This window comes from Vulpes lagopus, chromosome 10 (assembly GCF_018345385.1).
Source record: "Vulpes lagopus strain Blue_001 chromosome 10, ASM1834538v1, whole genome shotgun sequence".
NCBI classification, from domain to species: Eukaryota; Metazoa; Chordata; class Mammalia; order Carnivora; family Canidae; genus Vulpes; species Vulpes lagopus.
Window position 1 is genome coordinate 83,854,716 of NC_054833.1, and position 19,514 is coordinate 83,874,229.

General features: G+C 61.2%; 2 protein-coding genes across 2 annotated transcripts; both read right to left on the minus strand.

Annotated features, from left to right (window-relative positions):
* Positions 1-483: 483 nt before the first annotated feature.
* On the minus strand, positions 484-15,922 carry PANK4 (pantothenate kinase 4 (inactive)). Its single transcript, XM_041772581.1, has 19 exons — positions 15,780-15,922; positions 11,680-11,762; positions 11,146-11,360; positions 10,462-10,645; positions 10,123-10,215; positions 9,658-9,811; positions 9,387-9,568; positions 8,743-8,824; positions 8,030-8,130; positions 5,906-6,061; positions 5,172-5,284; positions 4,750-4,837; positions 3,846-3,997; positions 2,879-2,934; positions 2,701-2,750; positions 2,197-2,301; positions 1,774-1,874; positions 1,592-1,660; positions 484-1,082 (listed from the first exon to the last, which is right to left on the minus strand). The coding sequence occupies exons 1-19, from the start codon at positions 15,901-15,903 to the stop codon at positions 869-871; spliced, it is 2,322 nt and encodes a 773-aa protein (XP_041628515.1). The 5' UTR covers positions 15,904-15,922; the 3' UTR covers positions 484-868.
* Positions 15,923-17,814: 1,892 nt separating this feature from the next.
* Positions 17,815-19,225, minus strand: HES5 (hes family bHLH transcription factor 5). Its single transcript, XM_041772520.1, has 3 exons — positions 19,149-19,225; positions 18,904-19,069; positions 17,815-18,790 (listed from the first exon to the last, which is right to left on the minus strand). Exons 1-3 carry the CDS (start codon positions 19,200-19,202, stop codon positions 18,513-18,515), a joined length of 498 nt encoding a protein of 165 aa, XP_041628454.1. The 5' UTR covers positions 19,203-19,225; the 3' UTR covers positions 17,815-18,512.
* Between the last annotated feature and the right edge of the window lie 289 nt (positions 19,226-19,514).

Below are 19,514 nucleotides of genomic sequence, written 5' to 3' on the forward strand. Positions count from 1 at the left end.
GTCACCGGGGGGGGGGGCCCTGGAATGGTGCAGGAGTGGTCACAGCCCCACATGAGTGTGTGGAGAGTGGGGGACGCACTGGCTCCCTGATGACTGAGCAAAGCCCCACCTAGCCTGCACATGGGGAAGGGGCAGCACTCAGGGCTGAGCCCAGTGGGGTGCCCGCCATGGACAGGACTCCGGGCCTGGGCCCACGGTCACATGGTCAGGTCAGCTCCCAGCAAGAGTGTGTGCAGCCACCAAGGCCCTGTGAATCCTTGATGGCCTTTATGGCTGCCACTCTGAGGCAAGAGTGCGGCTTGGCACAGCCACACAGGGCAACCTTTCCTAGACAGACACGCTGATGGGAGGCTCCTCCCTCTGGACAGGGGTCGGGGGCAGTGACGCAGGATGGCCCACAGGCTCACAGCCAAACTAGGGCCTCTGGGAGCGAGCAAAGGGAAGGGCTGGCAGGACTCGCTGTCTGTGAAACCACACGGCACGGTCTGACGTCACTCCAGCCTCTATTTGGTGCGGGCCCCCAGCCCTTGCCGCCCTGTCAGAGACACGTGCGTGTATTTACATCTATACATATATATGTGTATATATATATATATGTGTATATATATATATATATATAAAAGATTATTTCACAGTTAAATATATTCCAATACGAATGTCTCACTGGACAAAAGTCGCGTCTCCCACCACGAACACGGCAGCATCACAGAAACCCCAACGCCACAAGCGCCATGCTCACACCTGGGCGCACCTGCCCGGAGTCATAGGCGCGCGACATAAATACTCTGATTTGAACTTGGTTTCCCTGTTGCAGTCGAAATACATTCCTGACAAGCGACGAGCGGAACAGTCTGGCAGGGCAGGCGCCTCACTCAGCCGGAACCTCGTACTTGAAGATGACGCTGAAGAGCCGGCCACCCAGCCGCTCAGCCAGCCAGGAGTTCTTAATGACGGCCAGCTTGAGGCTCTCACAGCGCAGGGCCGCATAGTAGTTGGTATGGACAGCGCGGCCCATGCCCTCGATGACCACCAGGTCTGCACCTCGCTCCCGAACCAGCACGGCCAGGCCCTTGTCCAGGCGGCTTCAGGAAGGAAGGGGGCAGTGAGCAGGCAGGTGGGACCTCACCCTGAATGCAGCTGCCCCCCCCGGCCCCACCCCAGGTGGACTCCACGCCCTGCCTCCTCACAAGGGCAGTGCCTGGCAAGGATGCCTGGGGCCCCCAGCCCTCGGCTCAAAGCACGGCCCTCGGGTCTGTTGCTAGAAAGCGGGCCCTTTGCAATCCGGGCCTGACCACGCTTCTCCACGTGGAACCCTAAACGTTCTTCCTCCTTTCAAGGAGGTGAACTCCCTGTTCCTGGTTGGTTAATGGTGGGCCTGAGGAAGGGAAGAGGTTGGCTCAAGAACTGTCCCAGCTACAGGCCAGCTCTCAATGGCCAGGCTCTCACGCTCTAGGATCCCCAGTGTGGTGACTCCATCGTTTGAGCCGTCTGTCTCCTCCCAGATGAGGCACACCCCACCAAAGGGCTGTGGCCTTCAGCTGCCCGAACACGTACTGGGGGCCCGGGCGTGCGTGCAGGTGTCTTGGGGTACCTGAGGTCCAGACACGGGGAGCTGGAGCCCGTCTGCATCAGCAACAGCCTCTCCTCTCTGAGTGCTGAGCTGCCAAGCATAGGGGGTCGGTTGGTGCCCGTGAGCTGGTACCCAGGGGACTCCCACCATGCCTGTACTTTTCCATGCGGGGCTCCCCCAGCCCCCAGTGCCTGGCCACTTACTGAACAACAGGGTCCATGGCTGCGATGCGCTCAGCCACAATGAGGGACTCGCAGTAGGTCACGTCATTCAAGGCGGGTCCTGAGTTGCACGCCAGGATGACCTGTAGCGGGACGCCCCCAACTCTGTAGGGACCTTGGCCACAGCCCGGCACCAAGTCAGTATTTGCTTGCCCGCCCACCCGGCGCTGCCGGCTGAGAAGCATGACACCCGATGACCTCTCACTGCTTAGTGGCCTCCAGGGGGGCCGGATCCTGGGTCGGGATGAAGACGGCCCCAGAATGCTGCGGTCAGGCTGACCCAAGGTCCGCGGCATAACAAGCCTCACCCGCACCTACCTGCCCCACACAGAGGCCACGACGGCGCCAACCCCACTGCAAGTGGAGGGCCCAGGGCAGGGGTCCCGCCGCGGCCTGGACGCTCACCTCCGTCCCTCTAGAGAGAAGCTCCCTGACAAAGGGGAAGACTCCCAAAATGACGTCTATTCCACTGTTATCTGCGAAAATTAAGGCACATTTGTGAGGGGGCCCCTGTAAGACAAAACCAGGACGTTCAGTTGGGAACAGGCGCGTCCAAGCGTTGCAGACACCTCCGCACTCCACAATCCCCGCAGGCTGAGGCTGAGGGCTGCTGGCTCCCGCAGGCGCTGGGGTGTCGGGGGGGGGGGGGGGGGGGAGGGCGCCTGTGCCTCTTCCAGAACCGTGGCCCCAACGACCTCTGAGCCACAGCCACTGATCTAACTGGTAGAGCCTGCAAGAGTCAGGCTGGAGCAGGGGGCAGTGAGCTCAGAGCTGCAGCGTGAGACTCCTGGGGGCCCTTGGCACCTCGCCCTGGGGCAGCCCCGTGCCACCTCCCGCAGCCCTCCCTGCCTCCCAGGCCTGGAGAGCACAGACTGGCCCTAGGACAGAGGCGGGGACCTCGGTGTGTACCTTCAGTCTCTGAAGCCACTTGCTATAGGAGTCCACGAGCCACGGCCGCTCTGTGGGACACGGACACGGTTAGCCACACTGCCCCGCAGCATGGTCCCCTCCTGCAGCTGCCCCCTTGTGACACCCCCCGTACAGGGTGGGGGCTCTGGTGCAGGAGGGGAGCCCTGGGCATCCCTACCTTGCAGCTTCATCTTTGCCTCCTCAAAGCCAAACTGGGGATCAGACTCGAGGACGCTGCGTGGGGAAGAAAATAAATCATGGAAACCCTCACACCTTAGCTCACAGCATTCACTGTAGAGCCCAGAGGAAGCATCTCCCAGAGTGGACGGGTGTGTTAGGATCCAGAGTGGGGAGGTTGCCTGCCACTGGCTGGCAGTGCTCACATGCCCCAGAGCAGGCGGTCTGGGGTGCTCTAGAATACGCACGTACTATGGGACCGGCGTGGGGGGGGACAGAGGGTCCTGAGTGCGTGGCAGCCTCCGGTAAGGCCCTGGGTCAGTGCCAGGCCCCAGCTTCACCCCGCACACACACCCCAACACGCCACCTAAAGGGACGAGTGATGGGGGGAGTGGCTTTACTCCATGTTGGAGAGAGTGCCCTGGCTGGACCCAGCAAGGGCCAAAGACAGGACACCAGGTGGGGGACAGTGTCCTGCAAAGGGAGAGGCCCTGCTCTGTGGTAGGCAGACCAGCTGGCAGGGCCCAGGGCTGGGTTGGTGGTGCCACTCCCTCAGAGCCCCAGGAAACCCTACAGCGCCCCCCGGCTGACAGCCCAGGCACAGGTGCTCAGGGAGGCTGGGGCATGTGTCCCCACTTGAGTCTGCAGGCTCCTTCTCCCAATTTCAAACGCTAAGTATTGTCTGATTCCCACTCTAACATGCAAACCCTGGGTTTGGATTTCTACCTCTGAAAATGTCAGCCCCCAAATCCACACCCCAGCCCTCTGTCTGCCTGCTCTTGACGGGCCCCAAGCAACACCCAGTGTGCTGGGACCCCGTCTCCCCACTGCCACCTCTTTGGGGCGGGGCTGGGGCACCACACGTGGCCAAGGGGGACAGGATGGCTGTGGTCCTGGGCTCACGCCGGGAAGAGCAGGCAGGGGCAGGGCTGAAGCGTGGAGAGGCCGTGAAGGCAGCGGGCACCTACTCAGAGACAGCTTTCGCTCCCCAGTCGAAGACGTTCCCCGCCAGCAAACCTTTCACCAGGGCCAGCTGCCTCTCCTCCCAGCCCAAGGCGTCCAGACAGCGGATCACCCTCGGGAAGCACTTTAGCGCGACCCCGTTTTCCTTCTGCTTGACCTGTGGGGAGAGGCGAGAGTTGGTCAGGGAGGAAGCTTGCGTCCCCAGGCCCTCGGCAGCCAGGGCAGAGGGAGGGCGCCCTGCTGCAGACACTGCGGAGATCACCAAGAACCCGCTCTAGGGGGGACAGAAGGCCCAGCGCACTGTCACAGGAGCTCTAGCAAACCAAGATGGTAACATCTGCTGATTTGGAAGAGTGCAGCCTTAGGCAGGAGTCAGCAGCATCCAGGCTCATGCACGCTTGACCCGCACTGAGGTGCGTGAGGCTCAGCAGGGCTTTGGGCCCAGTATGGCTGTGCTGCGGGCCTGGGCTGGGCAGAGAAGGGCCGCGAAGGATGACTCAGACCACCCAGGTGCCTGGTGCCCCATCCCCAGACGCCCCGTCCGAGGGCCAGGGTGGCAGGAACTGGTGGGCAGCACTGGCTTTGAGCCCCTGGCTGTCGTGCCCCGGCACACAGCCTCCTGGGCAGAATGGCCCATGGAGGAGGGTGGCACCTCTAGGCCACCTGCCAGGCTCTGGCTGGCGTGTTGCCTCTCAGGGCAGGACTGGTATCTACAAATGCCAACTCTGTGATGGTCAGTGGATCTCACCCAACCAGAGACAGGAGACCCTCCAATCCTCAGCTCCGTAGCTGGTGCTGCCAACCAAGAAGCCACCCCACACTCCCACGAGGTGGGCTAGGCCCTGCCTGTTCCCTGCTACCCGGGCCCCCCTTGCAGGCGCCAACCCTGCATGGGAAGGTGGCACTCACTTTGGAGTAGGGGTCTGGGAAGTTGAACTCATTCAAACAGTGCTCCCTTGTGTCCAAAAGGCTGCGCACGGTCAGGGTCCCGTAAGCACTGGGAAGAAGCAGGAGAAAGGAGCTTGGTGGGTCGATGGCCTAGCACGGTGCCCATCATGTCCCTGCCATGGAAGGCATTTTCCTGGTGCTCAGCTGCCAGTGGGAGGGTCAAAGAAACCAGGAGAGTAGGTGTGGGCAGAGGCAGGTGCAGAGGCAAGTGGTAGCCCAAGGACAGGCCATTGGAAGCCCACTCCACAGGCGGGAATGCGCCTTCCCCTCCAGAGGCTGCCCCTTGGGCTGCCCACGGTAGAACTCCTGACTCACAAGGCTGCTGCCCGCACCACCCAGCTGGTTCCATGCCCATCCTGGGCCAGGGGCAGCAGGACACTCACAAAGGCTGGTGCCGCAGGGTCTGCAGCTTGCTCCAGTACTTCTGCCGGAACTTCTCCGCCCTCTCGGCGGCATCCACTGAGCCCGGCTGGCTGGCCACTGCACGCTTCACCACCTGCCGAGCACAGGGTGGTCAGCACAGCCCCAGCTTTCACTCAGCCAGGGCCATGGTGAGAGCACATCCCCATGTACAGGCACATGGCTACTGGTGATTGGTCTCCTGGGGGCTTTGCCCCGCGGGGTGGGAATGGGGTGGCCACTAGCTCTCCACTGAAGCTTGGGGCCACACTGCCCAGGATGGGCTCCTGCCACACTGGTGGGGGACAGGTGGCTTGGGACCATATTTGGAGGCCGCGCGGGGTGCGGGGCTGGGAGCCCTCAGGCTGAGGATAGAGCCTGGGGGCCAGAGAGGCTGGGACATGTGTGTTCCCAAAGGGCCAAAAAGGCCTGAGGCACGACCCACCAGAGCCTGGAGTCCAACTGCTATTGGCCCTGACCCCATACACACCGTGTGCTTTTGAAGAAGCTCTGTCATTTCATGTGCTGGTGAGAAATGTGAGGACCCAACAAACCCCTGGGAGGCATGTTTTTCCCTGGTTAACAGAAATCACCCCCAAACTCAAACATGGATGCCACGGTCACCGGAGCCCCCGTTCTCCTTCCGCACACCTGTCGCTTGCTCCTCGGGAGCCCATGTCTCGTCCCCAGGGGCACCTGGCCCGCCCCGAGCCCTCACCCCATCCAGGGCCTCCTCGAAGCAGGTGAGCCAGTACTTGCGGGCCAGAGCGTCGTCCGTCAGGTCGACCGTGTCGGGCACGTAGGAAGACGGGTCCAGAAGGAGGGGCAGGTTGACTAGTGGCCGCTCCAGCCGGTCCATTTCCAGCAGGTCAAACTGGGATGAGAGATGAGAGATGATGCACGCATCAGCGGGTGGTCCTTTGAGGCCTAGAGCCAGCCCCTTTGTGGGAGTGGCCGGAACCCATGGTAGCTGCTGCGGCCTCAGGGGACAAGCCCACTCTTCCTGGGTCTGCCCAAACCCACAGAGGCCACCTCCTCCCAGTGGCTCTGCTGCTTTTCCTGCACTAGAGTGGTCCCCACAGCTGGGGGCTCCTGCACCAGGGTGTGGTCATGCTTTCACTCCCCATTTCTGTCACTCAAGGCTCCACAGGTGTGGTCCCCACTCACCCCCAGTAGGCTCTTATTCTGTGACCCCCTGGTATACCAGGCCCTTGGCAAGGCTACGGGGAGCCCATGGGGCAGGAAGTCCAGGCTTCTACCAGCTCCTTGTTCCCCACAGCACGGGTGCCCAGCACACAGCCCGTGTCTGAAACCAGCTCTCTTGGCCTCACGGAGGGGCCTAGGGTCCCCTCATGGCCAATGTGCGACCGGTGGCTGCCGGCGACAAGCATGCCCTCCAGCAGTTCTAAAGGTGTGGTTGCTCAACCAGCTGGCGGTTTGGCGTTTCCAATAAGACCAAAGCCAGTGTGTGCGCACACCTGAACTCTGCACGTGCCTGGCAGCTCTCCCCCTGCTCTCTGGAGAAGCATCCACTGCACTCCTGCAATCGTCCCTTGTCTGCCAATGGCCTACTGACTGGCAAGCTATGGGGGTGAGGAGCAGGTGAGCTCTGCGCTGAGGCGTCTGCACAAGAGGAGCCACCACAAGGAGACAAACCGGCTTCTGGATGCTCCTGAATCACAGGAAGGTCAGCAATGAAACGGCTGGTATATCACCAGGCGATGAAGGGAAGTGGATGGTTTTCCATCTCTGGGGCCCTGGCCTGGTCTTCGGGGGCTCCCCTGCTGTCTTGACAAGTAGGAGTTCAAATCATAGCTGTTCCTTGGGTAGGCTCCACCCACCCCTCTGTGAAGCGTGCAGGCTACGCAGAGACCCAGCGCAGGAGGTGTGTGTGGTGCTGAGCATCAGCTCTGATACACACGTCTCTTGCTCACGTATCCATTTGGCTTCAGGAGTCCTAAGACTAGAATCCACACTGCTCCCCCAGAAATCACAGATACAGAGGCCCATCGTGTGCCAGTCACTTGCTCCAGCCAGGCCCGAGGTGTGGGGATGTAGGGGGATGCTTTCCCTCCTGGGAAGTCACGATTGTATCACACACATTCCTGCAACGCTTACGCCAACTAGGAAGAGAATCTGTGTCCACAACTGAAAATCAGCTGTGTCCGAAGAGCCAGCAGGCTGGTTCCGAAGGTGGCGTTTTAACTTGTGTGCCCAACTAGTCACTTCGATTCGTCCAGCTGGTTCTCCAGCCTGGTGCCTGAGTTCTGCTAAGTGCCCAGTGACTGACAGGAGTAACATGCCACTTGGGGGATGATCTCAAGAAGCTCATGATCCCCCAGGATGAGCTATGGTGGCAGTATCTTGCATCTGGCTGACGCTAGGCCTGGCCAGAGAGCCTCTCTCTGCCCACTCAGCAGGCCGGAGGAGCCCCTGCCCAGTCACGTGGGTGTCTCCCCAGCTGGAGATAGAGGACTGGGCAGGAAACCTCCCAAGACTGCAGACTGTCCTGTATGGTTTGAAACCATCAGGCAGAGAACGTGGTCTGAGAGAAGGGGCCTGGGTTGGTGCCTGCAGCTCTGGGTTTTAACCTTGATTCTGCTGTCACTGGTGCCACAAACCTGGGGAAGCACATTCCATGTTCTCCCTGCATACGTAGGGGCTGGATGGCATGGTCTTGGGGCTCCAGCAGAACATTTGGAAAACACAGAAATGCTAAGGCCTTGAGGAGGGAAGCAAGTGCCTGTGCCTCTCTTTTGCCCCAATGTCCACAGCTGGTCAGTGGCCAGTCTGCCCCAGGAGAGGGAATCATGGAACCAGACCCAAAGGACCCCACACTTACGGTGCCGCTCCTCGCCCGCTGTGTCGGGCAGAGCTCTGGGGATGAGCTCATCAGCCCGGAGCTGCCTGCGTAGTTCTCTCCCCAGCTGTACTGGTTAGGGTCTAGAGTGGGGAGAATTGGGTGTCACCCCAGGGCTACCACACTGTGCCCTCACCCCAGGACGGCCAGACCACCGCTGAAGGTCCCCACAGCCCCTAGGGGAGCCTGGGGGTCATGCTATGCCACTGTGTGCTCTCACCAGCACCGAGACCTCATAAAATGATACGGGGACCTTCCCAAGCTTCTTAGAACAGCCTTCCCTGCCTCTCCCAATCACACCTCTCAAGCATCCTTCAAAGAGGGCAAGCTGCCAAAAAGTCAGAGCTTGTCTGACGGTAAGGAGGCAGGAGGGAGGTGGAGGAGGGCCACCCGCCCTGGCTCCTGCCTGGAGCCCTGGTCACCCATGAGCTAGACCCCTCTGGGGTCGGTCACATGGCACACAGACGACCCCTCAGAGGAACTGCTGCAGAGGGCTAGCCGCCCGCCCCCAACCCCGGCCACTGCTATGAAGGGCCCAGCATGTCCAGCACATACCACTCAGGCCCTGGATTCCAGAGGGAAACCTGCTCCCACAGCCTCTGAGGCCTGGTAGCTTGCTCCACACCTGTCACACTGCACATACCCTGTGTTGCCCCGACGTGACCACAGGCCATCACCATGGCTGCTCTACTCACTGTCTTGCTCCGCTCCTTTGAGAAATGCTCCGATGGCTCCCAGGTAGCCTTCGTGTCTCAAGAACAGTGCCTGGACTTCCCCCTGCCACGGCAAGACCCCACCTGAGCTGGCCTCACCATCACACGAGGGAAGTCTGGGCGGTTTTAAACCAACTTGACCCAGGTGGCCCCTCTCTATGCAGCAGAGACTTCCTGAAAACCTCTGCCACACATTGGTCAGACAAACTGCATTCAGTGCAGAACTTAAAAGCTTGACATTTGCAGAAATCTGAGTGTAAAGAACTTCTTCCACAAAACTAACACCCCCCTATCACCCCACTTGGCAGATGCTGTGAGCCCATCTGCAGGCCCAGCTCAGAGCAGTCCTGTGGAACGAAAGCCATGTCGACACTTGCATGCAGCTCATCTACAGTGGGAGACAGGCCTCATGCCCAACTCAGAGATGGCCAGGGTACCCGGGTACAGGATGTTGGCACTAGCCAGAGGAGAGAGGTGGGGGTGTGGTCCCCTGCTGCTGGGCTGCCTGCCCTGGGCCCCCCTGCACCCCTCCATTGGCAGGCATCAAGGACACTGGTGCCCACGCCAAGGATCTGGGAAGAGGGAAGCCCGGGGTGCCGGAGGGGGAGGAAGTGGCAGTCCAGTACCTTGGAGAAGAAGTTAATGCTGTAGGTGATGGTGCGCATGGTGACTGGGTGGCCCCGGATGAAGAAGCCGCCGAAGTACACCCTGTCCAAACAGTGTAGCTTTGCGTAGAGGCAGGCGAGCTGCCCAATGTCATTGCTGATCATGTGCAGCAGGCTCTTGGCCATGTCCTCCTTGGAGAACTCTGGGAAGGGGCAGAGGCAGGGTGCTGCTGGGGGGCTGGGCCCATGAGGGGGAGCCAGCGCACGGAGGGCATCGGCAGGGGCCCGGTACCTCTGTCGGCGGTGGCCGACTTCCCAAAGCTACTGGCGATGAGGTTGCCGCTCAGCCCCAGGGTCTGGTGAGCCCCACCGTACACGTCCTGCACCAGCATGTCCACATTGGCGTGCTGGCCCTTGGAGGCCAGGTGCAGTAGCTCATCGAACTTCTGTGGGGACAGGGCAGACGGAGGTGCATGCAGTGTGGGGGCTGCTGGGGTTCCCGAAACCGAGCCCACGTGGAGGGGCAGGTAGTGTGCCAGGCTGAAAGGTGCTCCTGTGTCATCAGACCAAAGGTGGGGAGAGGGAGGCAGGGCTCCACAGACATCCCCCGGGCAGACTGGCTGTTCTCACAACCATCCTGCAGTGACCAGGAAACCACTGCCACCTTGGGCCCCACGGTCACAACCCTCTCCTGGGAAAAGTCTGGGACACGGGACTCGGTGCAAAATCAGGAGTGACTCTCTGCAGCCTGGGATACCTTTGTTTTGGTGAGCAGAGCCCCAAGGCCCCAGAAGGTGCCACCGCCGATGGAGCTGCCACCGATCCACTCAAATCTGTCCTCTGTCTCCACCTGGAAGTGCAAGCGCAGCTGAGTGAGTGAGTGGGCCCAACCAACAGGTCCCCAGACACAGGTGACACCACTCCTGAAGGCCAAGTCTGGGCCTTCCGCCTTCCCCCAACAGCCTGCACCAGCGCCCAAAAGGTAGCCGCGTGCCCGTGATCCCCAGAGCCAGAGGGGGTTGCCTGCTCCAACATGGCAGGCGCCCTAGTGATTGCTGCCCAGTCCCCACGCACCGCCCCGCGAAGCACGCCTCACCTTCACGATAGAAACTCCAGAACCGATGTTGACCAACAGATACGGGAAGATGTTGGGGTGATTGGTCTGGAATTTGAACTCAGGGTCGGAATCTTTCTGATACACGAAGGCCTCGTGTGGGATGTTTTTCAGCACAAAGTTGCAGCCTTTGATCAAGCAAGTCATCACATCCTCCTTGTCCACTCTGCAAAGGATGGAGCCTGGCCACTGAAAACGCCATGGGCCACAGAAGGGCCCTCTGCCACTGTACGGTGGCTCCAACGGCTCATGCACCAGGGACTCTCCCGGATCACTGCCCCCCTGCCCTGGCCGAGCTCAGCTTCTGACTTGGACAGGCACACGCAGCCTCAAACACAGCCCCTCACACTGTCCCCCTCCCTTTGGCTTCTGACGGGCCAGCTGTGTGCACCATGAGACCCAGCACTCTGCCACGGGACAAACGGCCCTGACCTCAGTCTCCATGCAGGCCACCCCGTCAGAACCTCTGCTCCAGAAGCACAGGGGGCACTGCTGCAGGAGCAGGGTGCCCTTCCCTCCTTGCTCCTCCAGCCCTGCCTATGGTTCGGCCACTAGAAGCCTCCTGCCAGCCCAGCCACAGTCTAGCCCCAGGGTGGGTATGGGAGCCCCAGCCAAGAACCAAGGCCAGTGGCTCTGTGCCCCGCAGCCCCCATGGCCCCTACTGACCTCAGCCGTAGCTTCTCTTCTATGAGGTCCTTGAATTTGTACGCCCCGCCCCCGGTTGCCTGGATGACCTTTGTCTCAGTGTTAACGAGGTGGTCTTTGATGAAGTCCAGGCAGGCTTCTATGTAGGTGTTCTCGAACTTGACAAAGTGCAGCCTGGCAGTAACCTCCTCCTGGACAGAGATCTCGTAGGGCGGCTCGTGGTCCTGCTCTGCGTCCTGGGGATATAGGGTGAGGGTCTGTGTGTGCTGCCCATAGGGAGGGAAAGATGTGGAGATGAGGGCCCCGAAATGGGCACAACTCTCAGTGCCAAGTTCAGGTGGGAGGGATGCGGAGGGAGCCGGTGAGGGTGCTCCTGCCAGGGTCCTGGAGAGAAGGGGCCTGAGCCAGGCAGCACGGAAGGATTTCAGTACTAGGAACGTCCAGGAAGCTAAGCCGATGTGGGTGTGCAGCAGAGTGGGGGCAAATGGGAAATGAGAGCATTGTGTGGCCTGGGGCACCCCCTCACCTGCCAACCCAGCCTGCTAGGCAACTTACCTTGCCGGAGTAGTCAAAGGACCGCACTCTGGCAACTTTGTGCTGCACAGTGGAGTAATAGGCCAGCTTGGTCAGTGAACCCCCTGCGGGGAGACACAGAACAAATTCAGGAGCTGGCCAGGGTGAGGGACCGAGGCTCATATGCCCACACAATCTCCCCTGCCAGGCTGGGTCCTGTGCATAAGGTGCTTGGTGTTACTTGGACTTAAAACTCTGCGGGGTGCCAATCAGAGGAAGGAACCAACAGTGAGGCCCAAACACTGCTGTCTCTGAGAAAGCCTGTGCCATCTCAGGTCCCGGACCAAACCGGGCTTGAGACTGTCCGCTTCCCCTCCATATCAAGTCCTAGAGGAGAAAGAAAAGCATCCTGTTTCCAGGAGGTCTCAGCGATCATTAGTGATTCAGAAAAAATCTGTTTCAAACTTTGATCTTGAAAATTACCCAAAGAAAAAAACTGGAAAATGCCAGCTTCATTGACAAGCACACCTGGCTATCTGTGGTAACAAGAAGGAAGCAATAAAAGGAGTATTCTCCAAGTGTGGACAGGCAGAAAGAGGGGACCTTCCCCAGAATGCTCTAACAGTCTACCCTCTCACAGCTCTGGGCTGGGAGGCCACACAGGGCACAGGGTCTCCTACCCCAGGCTAGCCCTGGGACACCCTGGGAAGCTCAGCAGCAAGGAGCAGGAGAGGCCTTCATTTTCCCAAAACACACTTCAAGGCCAGTTAAAAAGACATTCCGAGCAGTCACTTTCAGATCTACAGATGGAGGCGGCAGGTAAACCCGTGCAGGACTGTCCTCGATGGCGGGGATGAGGAGGAGCAGAAGGCTTGGCGCCACAGGACAGCTCTGAAACCAAGCTGGTTCTTGTGGGCCGGCCAGGTGAGACAGAGCCCTATTTGAGGGGGAGACAGAAGCTAATCTCTTGACAGTTGCTCTGTGACACAATCCCAAGGGGATATAAGAGAAACACTCCAGGCAAAAAACATCTGAGGGCTGAAGCTCATCCAGGTAACAGAAGCCTGAGGCTGAGAGCAAGCGTTCGAGCCTACCCGCTGGAGCCACCGGCCCACAGTGTGGACAGGGCCTCCCAAGACAGCCGAGACCTGCCCTTGGCGAGCCCTGGTCAGTTCACCCTGGCACAGGCTTACTCTCATCCCTAGACCCTGGGCTTTAGAGGCAGAACTCAGGTCTTAAGCCTCCTTATCCCCCCTCCCTTCCCCCAACCCCGGCCTGGCCCGGAGCGTCCTTCGCTCTGTGAGTTAACTGTTTCCTAAAAAGGCAGGCAACGCAAAGGGATGAAGATACACTTTGAGAAACTTTTCAAAAGTTATCATAACAAATTCCCAGGTCAGAGAGATCCAGTTTCAGGTTGCATTTCTTTTTGAGAGCTTTAAATCACAACCTAAATATGAGGTGTGGGGAGCTGTGGGGGCTGCCATGGGAGGCAACTTGGTGTCTGCGTGCCCCATACCGTGCTTCCCACATGGGGCAATGCCCAGCAGCCTGTACCCCCAGGGAAGGGAAGAGACAGGAGTCTGGGAAGTGAGTGGGGATGTGCAGAGTGGGGTGGTCAGCCTGAACCAGGGTGAGCTCAGAGCAGGACAGCGGGTTCTAGAAGACAGCAGGAGAGCTCATCAGTTCTCAGGATCCCTAAGACTTAGTGACTGCCAATCTAGTCCCTGGCCACAAGCCCCGGTACGTCACATCTAACAAGTGCAGTGACCAGGCTGGTGAATGCAGTCCTGTGCTAATCAGGGTGGGATGAGAGCAAAGCTTCCCTGGTCCAGGGCCAGGAGCACCCTGACTGATCAGCTGCCTGTGTCAGTCCTCCAGCATCCAAGCCAAGACCTCCCGGGGTTCATTCAGACCCTCAGGGGCTGGGCATCGGGTCATCCTCTCTTCCACCATCTCTGCCTGTCCTTCCACTTTGGGTACCAAGGCACAAGGAAACCACAGTGCATGTCCCTGCCCTGTGGAAACCCGAAGTCAGGTCAGCTTCCATTATGTGTTGATAGAGAAAATGTCCCTGATGCTTTCAAAGCGGGGAATCCACTCAACTGATGTGAGTGTCCGAGAGACGAACAGGCCTGCCAAGAACGTAGAGCAGCTGAGCTTCCCTGGATCAAGAGGCTTGGCTGAGGGAAGGGGAAATGGGAGAAGCCTGTTTTGAAAGCAAACTGTTGACAAGCACACTGGCTGGAGGATCCAAGTTGGAGGACCTATACCCAGGCTGTGACCTCCCACCAGCCACATGAACCTAACACGAGGACTGTGCTTAGTAACAATGAAGTTGTCCTATGGGGATACGCAGACATGGGACCCAGAGCCGGGGGAACTTTCAAAGAGAGGAAATGAATATTGACACTAAAAATATCCCTCCAAGTGTCCTTTTCCCCGGAAACTCCACCTGGACTCACGCTGGAAGACAGGCTGCCCCAGGACCCCATGGAGCCAGGGCATGCCATCCGGGACTGCCGGAGCTCTGTGGCTACAAGCTGGCCCCCCGCCCCCAGGGCCACACAGGACCTCTCAGGTCAACCCCATGGCAAGCCAATTTTCAGCTGCACTTCGGAAACGCTAAGTTCCAACTCCCTCCCATGGAGCAGACCCCTGGTTGTGAGTGCAGCATGACGTCTGGACGTCTGGGCTCTCAGGGCTCTCGGAGCACACCCCTGACTGGGCTGCTACCACATCAAATGGGCCTGTCTCAGAAAGCAGGCACAGCAGGGCCCTGGGGGAGGTCTGGCTGCAGATGACCCCCTAAGCGGGGCCTCCAAGCTTACTGTCGGCTGCAAACATGCAGCCAGGCACAAGTCTGATCAGGTCCCACACCCCTCGTGGGGTGTGCATACCTGCCACCAGGTCAGTGCTCTGAAGCACCGCCCCTGACACCGCAGCAGTCTGCAAGGTGAGAACGCAGGAGCCAGTCCACCTTCCCACTGTCAGGGCTCCTACCTCCCCTGAGGATGCTTCCCCCCCACCAAACCCCAGACATCAAAGCCATCCTCATGAACAGGCACGTGGCCCACGCATCACAGGCCAACAGCTCCAAGGGGTCAGTCCAGGTCTCCCTGGGACATCCCAACTTATTAGAGGAGAGAGGCACACCAGTCCACTTTCAACAGGTCAGGCGTCTTACAAGTGGCCAGGGCCGCCTTGCTGGTACCAGGCATGAGCGCCCACACTTGGCTGCTGGCAGGACCAGCAGACAGAGCCCCAGCAGAGATACTGAACTCCAGCAGGGGAGAGCTGTGTGAGGCCACTGGCCTGCTGCGGGAGCCCCGGGCGGGCGGACAGTAGGACAAGGCCTCAGGCCCAGTGTGGTCAGGGGCAGAGGGCCGCGGGCCCAGCCCGCCCAGATTCCAGGCCCACCTGGCCCTTACAGCTGGTGACCTTACACGGCTTGGCTGCCTCTGCCCTCCGCGTCCTTCTCTGTGAGAGGGGGCAGCGGGGAGGTGTCCGGCGCCAGAGTGGGCTGAGGGTCTGGGGCGGGCCTGGGGCGGGCAGGTCGGCAGGCTGGGTGGGGCCCTGGGGGCACCCGGCGGGCGGCGCGGCACAGGGGGATCCTGAAGGGTGCCCGCGCGGGCCCCACATCCTCGTCCAGGGCCTCCCAACTCCCGCCGCAGGCCAGCCGTCCAGGAGCTGAGGCCGTGCCGGCGGGAGGGCTTCGGGCTGGGCCCCGGCGGGCAGCCCACCGACGATTCCCTTGGCCCGAGGTGTGGCCGCCGCCCGCCCTCGGCGCGGCCCCACAGGGCGGGCCCCGGACCCCACTCGTGGCCCGCACAGGCCCCGCCAGGCAGCCGACCCTCCAGAGGTGGGCCACCGAGGGGTCGCTGGGCCGCCCGCCTCTCCGCGCTGGACTACGAGGCCCGGCGTGCCCCGCTCCGGCCGCGCGGCGCCTGCCGGGAGCTGTAGTCCGGCCGCCGCGGGGAGCGCGGGCGCCGGCGGCCCAAGGACTACAAGGTCCGACAGGCTGTGCGCGCCGGCGGCCCGCGCCCCGCCCTTCGTCCTTGCCACCGCCCCCGGCCCGCCGGCTCCGCCGCCGGCGCCCACGCCCGCCGCGCGCCGCCCCGCTCCCGGCGCCCGTCCGCGGCTACCTATGTCAATGGCGAAGCGCTTGGCGTTCTCCAGATTGCGGAAGATCTCGTCGGGGGGCAGCGTGATGCTCTTGTCCAGGCTGTCCCCGCTGCTCCCGCTGCCGCTCGCTCCACGCTCCGCCATTTTGAATGTGCCCGGCCAGCCTAATCATCTATGGAGATATATGCGCATATATTTGACTGCTAAACGCCTTCCGCGCATATATTATGCTAATGAGGCGCCCGGGCCCGCCCCTCCCCCGTCCGCCCCTGTGGTCCCGGCAGCGCGGGGTCCGCGAGGCCGTTGGACCAACACAAGACGTCTGGACTGTTGTCTTTGTTGCTCTTTCAACGAGCTTGCCAGATGCTGACGTCCAGCGCTCTGAGCGAGTGCAGAGGAGGCCCCTGAGGCTCGAGACCTCCCAACACCGGCCTCTTTCAGTCAGTGCGGCGCATGACCTACCAGCACGGAAGGGTTGTGGGTTGCAAAAGCCCCATGCAAAATAGGGGTGTTGGGGACGCTGCTCTGCAGGCGCCCCCAGCGCAGGGTGGACGATGCACTGGCAGCTGGAGAAGACACTCACTCTGATGGGGAGGTCTGCAGAGAGTGCAGGGGAAAGCAGGGCAGCCTGCCTGGAGGAGGCTGCCTTTTGGCAAAGTGAGGGAGTCTATGGGAGTTTGCAGGGAACTAGCTGACACGGTTCCAGAAGTTGGAGCATGGACACAGATGGTGGTGGGGGCGGGTTTCAGGGCCAGTCCCTGGGAAGCTTCTGATGTCTAGGAGATCCTTGAGAGATGTGTCTCCCTCCAGGGCACTGGGCCCAGCTGGTGTTGGTGGCACACAGAGGGTCTCTAAGGTGGCTTTGGCAAGTGACTCCAGGGACCCTGGGTTGGTTACTTAGTGTCTCTGGACCTCAGCCCCCTTATGAGAATTTCAGCGGCTGCCTGGCAAGGCCTGGCCTGTGGAGCAGCAGGCTCCAGCAGTGCCCAGGGGAGGGGCTGTGGCTTCAGCACATCAGGCAGAGGCTTGGGGAGTGGCAGCCTCCAAGTCTTCTAAGAGGTGGGTGTGCCCGGTGGAAGAGTGCAGAGGGTCTGCTCCCAGAGGGTGCAGGCCTGGAGCACCAAGGACCCTGAGGTGCGGGGGGGGGGGGGGGGTTGTGGGTCTGGCCGGGAGGCCCCCCTTCCCGGGCAGGGACATGCCTACCCTACCTGCAGTGTGCTGTGTGGCAGGCACTGGGCTGGCCTGGAGAGGGCGCCCTGGATTTTCCCACTCAGAGTGGCCAGAAAGGGATTGCGGTGGGGGTGGGGGTGGGCAGCAGGGAGGAAGGACGCCAGGCTGAAGAAATGTGAAAGCCTCTTGGCCCCACGTCCAGCTCCTGGGCCCTTTTAGGCTCTTGCAGACTCACCCAGCATCCACAGTCTGCCTAAAAATAGGTGCCCTTTCGGAGGCAAAGGACTGTCCTTGGCAGGTTCAGCATCAGCACTGCCTGTTTCAGCCCTGGGGAACGGTGGGCCTGTGGGGAGGACGGGGTACGACTAGCCAAGCAGGGGCTCCCAGCAGCTCATCCAGGGAGGGGGGCTGCTGGCCATGCAGGAAGGCCAAGGTGGAAGCCAACCCCTTCTCCCATGTGTGTGGTAGAGGGGGCAGCTAAACCCCTTTTGCTGCAGCAAGAGCTCCAGGGCAAGCTATGGTCTTTGCATCCCCCTCATCTAAACAGAGTGGGAAGGTCCTGTAGCTGTCACTTTACTCCCCATCCTCCCTGCCAGGGACAGAAACCTAGTCTCCTGCTGCACACAAGGGTATGGTCTGTGGGGCCTGTTCTCCTGCCTGCCTGCCTGCCTGCCTGCCTCCTGTCCTCATTCATTCCCAACTTTGCTTAGTCAGGACGAGCCCTTCTTCCTTGTCTAGAGGGTCACTGGCAATGACATGTCCCACCTGCAGTTGAGTGTCACCACAGTGTCTGCCCTGCTTTGTCCCTGCAGCCCCACCCACCTGATGACTGTTGAGGACACACGTGAAGCACAAGAGACGGACCCCAGATGGCTGCTTAGTCAGATTTTATTGGAAGTCGGCAGAGCAATCCCATGGGCTCCCATGTGACTGAAAGTTCAAATTCTGAGTACACAGTCATGCCCACATGCAGCCACCCACACAGAGGGATCCTTTGAGGATCATGGTGGAGACCCCCACCCTCCCCACAAAGCCCACTATGAGCCCCAGCTAGACAACCAAGGGCACAAAGGGTCTTTTGGCCACGGCTCTGCATGGTCCTTCTGTGCCCATCCAGGCTGACACTCTTTCCTATGAGGATACACCTTGAGTTCCGCCTTCACAAAAGGCAAATGTGCCCACGGCACGGCCCACCCGCCAGGCCCTCTGGCCCAGCAGCAGCAGGCCCTGAAGAAAGTCCTCTACATGTGGAGGCACCGGCGGACCGAGCCCCTGACGCCTACAAATATCATAGAACCCCGGGCGGCGGGGACTTCCCAGAAGTCACTTGCTGAAATGCAAACACAGAACAACCCCGTGGAGTCAGACACTTGGCAGAAGGTGGGCCCTGATTGTCCTATGTGACAAGGACTCTGTAAGCGCATTCTCTTGAGAATGACCCTCCTGCTGGCCCGCCAGCCTGGAGAGAGAGCCTTCCGGAGAAGGGGGCCTGTCCAGGCCCGAGAAGGGACAGACACATGGCCAGAGAAACACGCTGGCTGGCCCTCCAGTCCTTGGGGTGGCCACCCACAAGTCCTGCCGGGTCACCAGGGCCGCCAGAGGCCGCAGGTGGGCTGGCGCGCTGCAACTGCGGTGGCCTTGGCGGGGGTGAGCACGGGCGGGGGCACCGTGCCCGTGGCCTTGGGTTCCTTGGTGGGCACAGTGGGTGCAGCGGGCGGCCGCTGGAAATGGTAGAGCAGCTTCATCTGCGTGTCGCTGGCTGAGTGCAGCGTCAGGAACTGCACGGCTTCCTGCAGGCACCAGGAGTAGCCCTCGCTGTAGTCCTGGTGCAGGCTTTTGGGGCCGGCTGCAGCGGCGAAAGCTGCAGGGGGAGGGCAGTGGTGATTGGTACCCGCAGGCGGGGGCGGGCGCAGGGGACCGGGGCTGCGAGGGGCGGGACACGGGGAGTGCGGGGCATGGGGACTGTGGGCTCACCTTTGCTGTGCTTTAGGTAGCTGACCGCCATCTCCAGGATGTCGGCCTTCTCCAGCTTGGAGTTGGGCTGGTGGCGCGCGAACTCCTGCTCCAGCAGCAGCTTCAGCTGCTCGATGCTGCTGTTGATGCGGTCGCGGCGCATCTTCTCCACCACTGGCTTGCGGAGCTGCGGAGGGACACGGGCGTCAGGCGGCAGCCGGGGCGCGGGGGCGCGGGGGCGCGGGGCGGGCGGGTGGCGCACTTACTCGGTTCTTCTCTTTGGGGCTGAGCAGCTCCACGGCCACGGTGCTGGGGGCCATGCCTGGCGCAGAGAGGCGGCTGGCGGGCGGCGAGTGGCGGGCGGCGGGCCGGCGGGCCCTTTATAGGCGCGGCGGCGGGCAGGCGCCTGGGGCCCGGGCGCCGCGGCCGTTCCCACACTCGGCGGCCAATGGCCTGGCGGGCCGCACAAAGGCGCCGGCCCATTAGCGCACGCTAAATTGCCTGTGAATTGGCGCGGGCACAATGGGTGCTCCCTGGGAGCAGGTGGGCCGCTCTGCACAATGTCCGGGCTGTGGGAACGCGCTCGCCCTCATTAGCATCCCGGGGCCTGATGCTGGGAGCCCTGCGCCTCA

Bases quoted from the DNA above. Each gene is read 5' to 3' on its own strand.
- HES5 (XM_041772520.1), bottom strand. From the start codon at position 19,202: ATGGCCCCCAGCACCGTGGCCGTGGAGCTGCTCAGCCCCAAAGAGAAG. The intron at 19,070-19,148 runs GTAAGTGCGCCA...GTCCCTCCGCAG, and splicing joins GCCCCAAAGAGAAGAACCGA to CTCCGCAAGCCAGTGGTGGA. The intron at 18,791-18,903 runs GTGAGCCCACAG...CTCCCCCTGCAG, and splicing joins CTACCTAAAGCACAGCAAAG to CTTTCGCCGCTGCAGCCGGC.
- PANK4 (XM_041772581.1), bottom strand. From the start codon at position 15,903: ATGGCGGAGCGTGGAGCGAGCGGCAGCGGGAGCAGCGGGGACAGCCTG. The intron at 11,763-15,779 runs GTAGCCGCGGAC...GTCTCCCCGCAG, and splicing joins GCGCTTCGCCATTGACATAG to GGGGTTCACTGACCAAGCTG. The intron at 3,998-4,749 runs GTGAGTGCCACC...CTCTCCCCACAG, and splicing joins TCCCAGACCCCTACTCCAAA to GTCAAGCAGAAGGAAAACGG.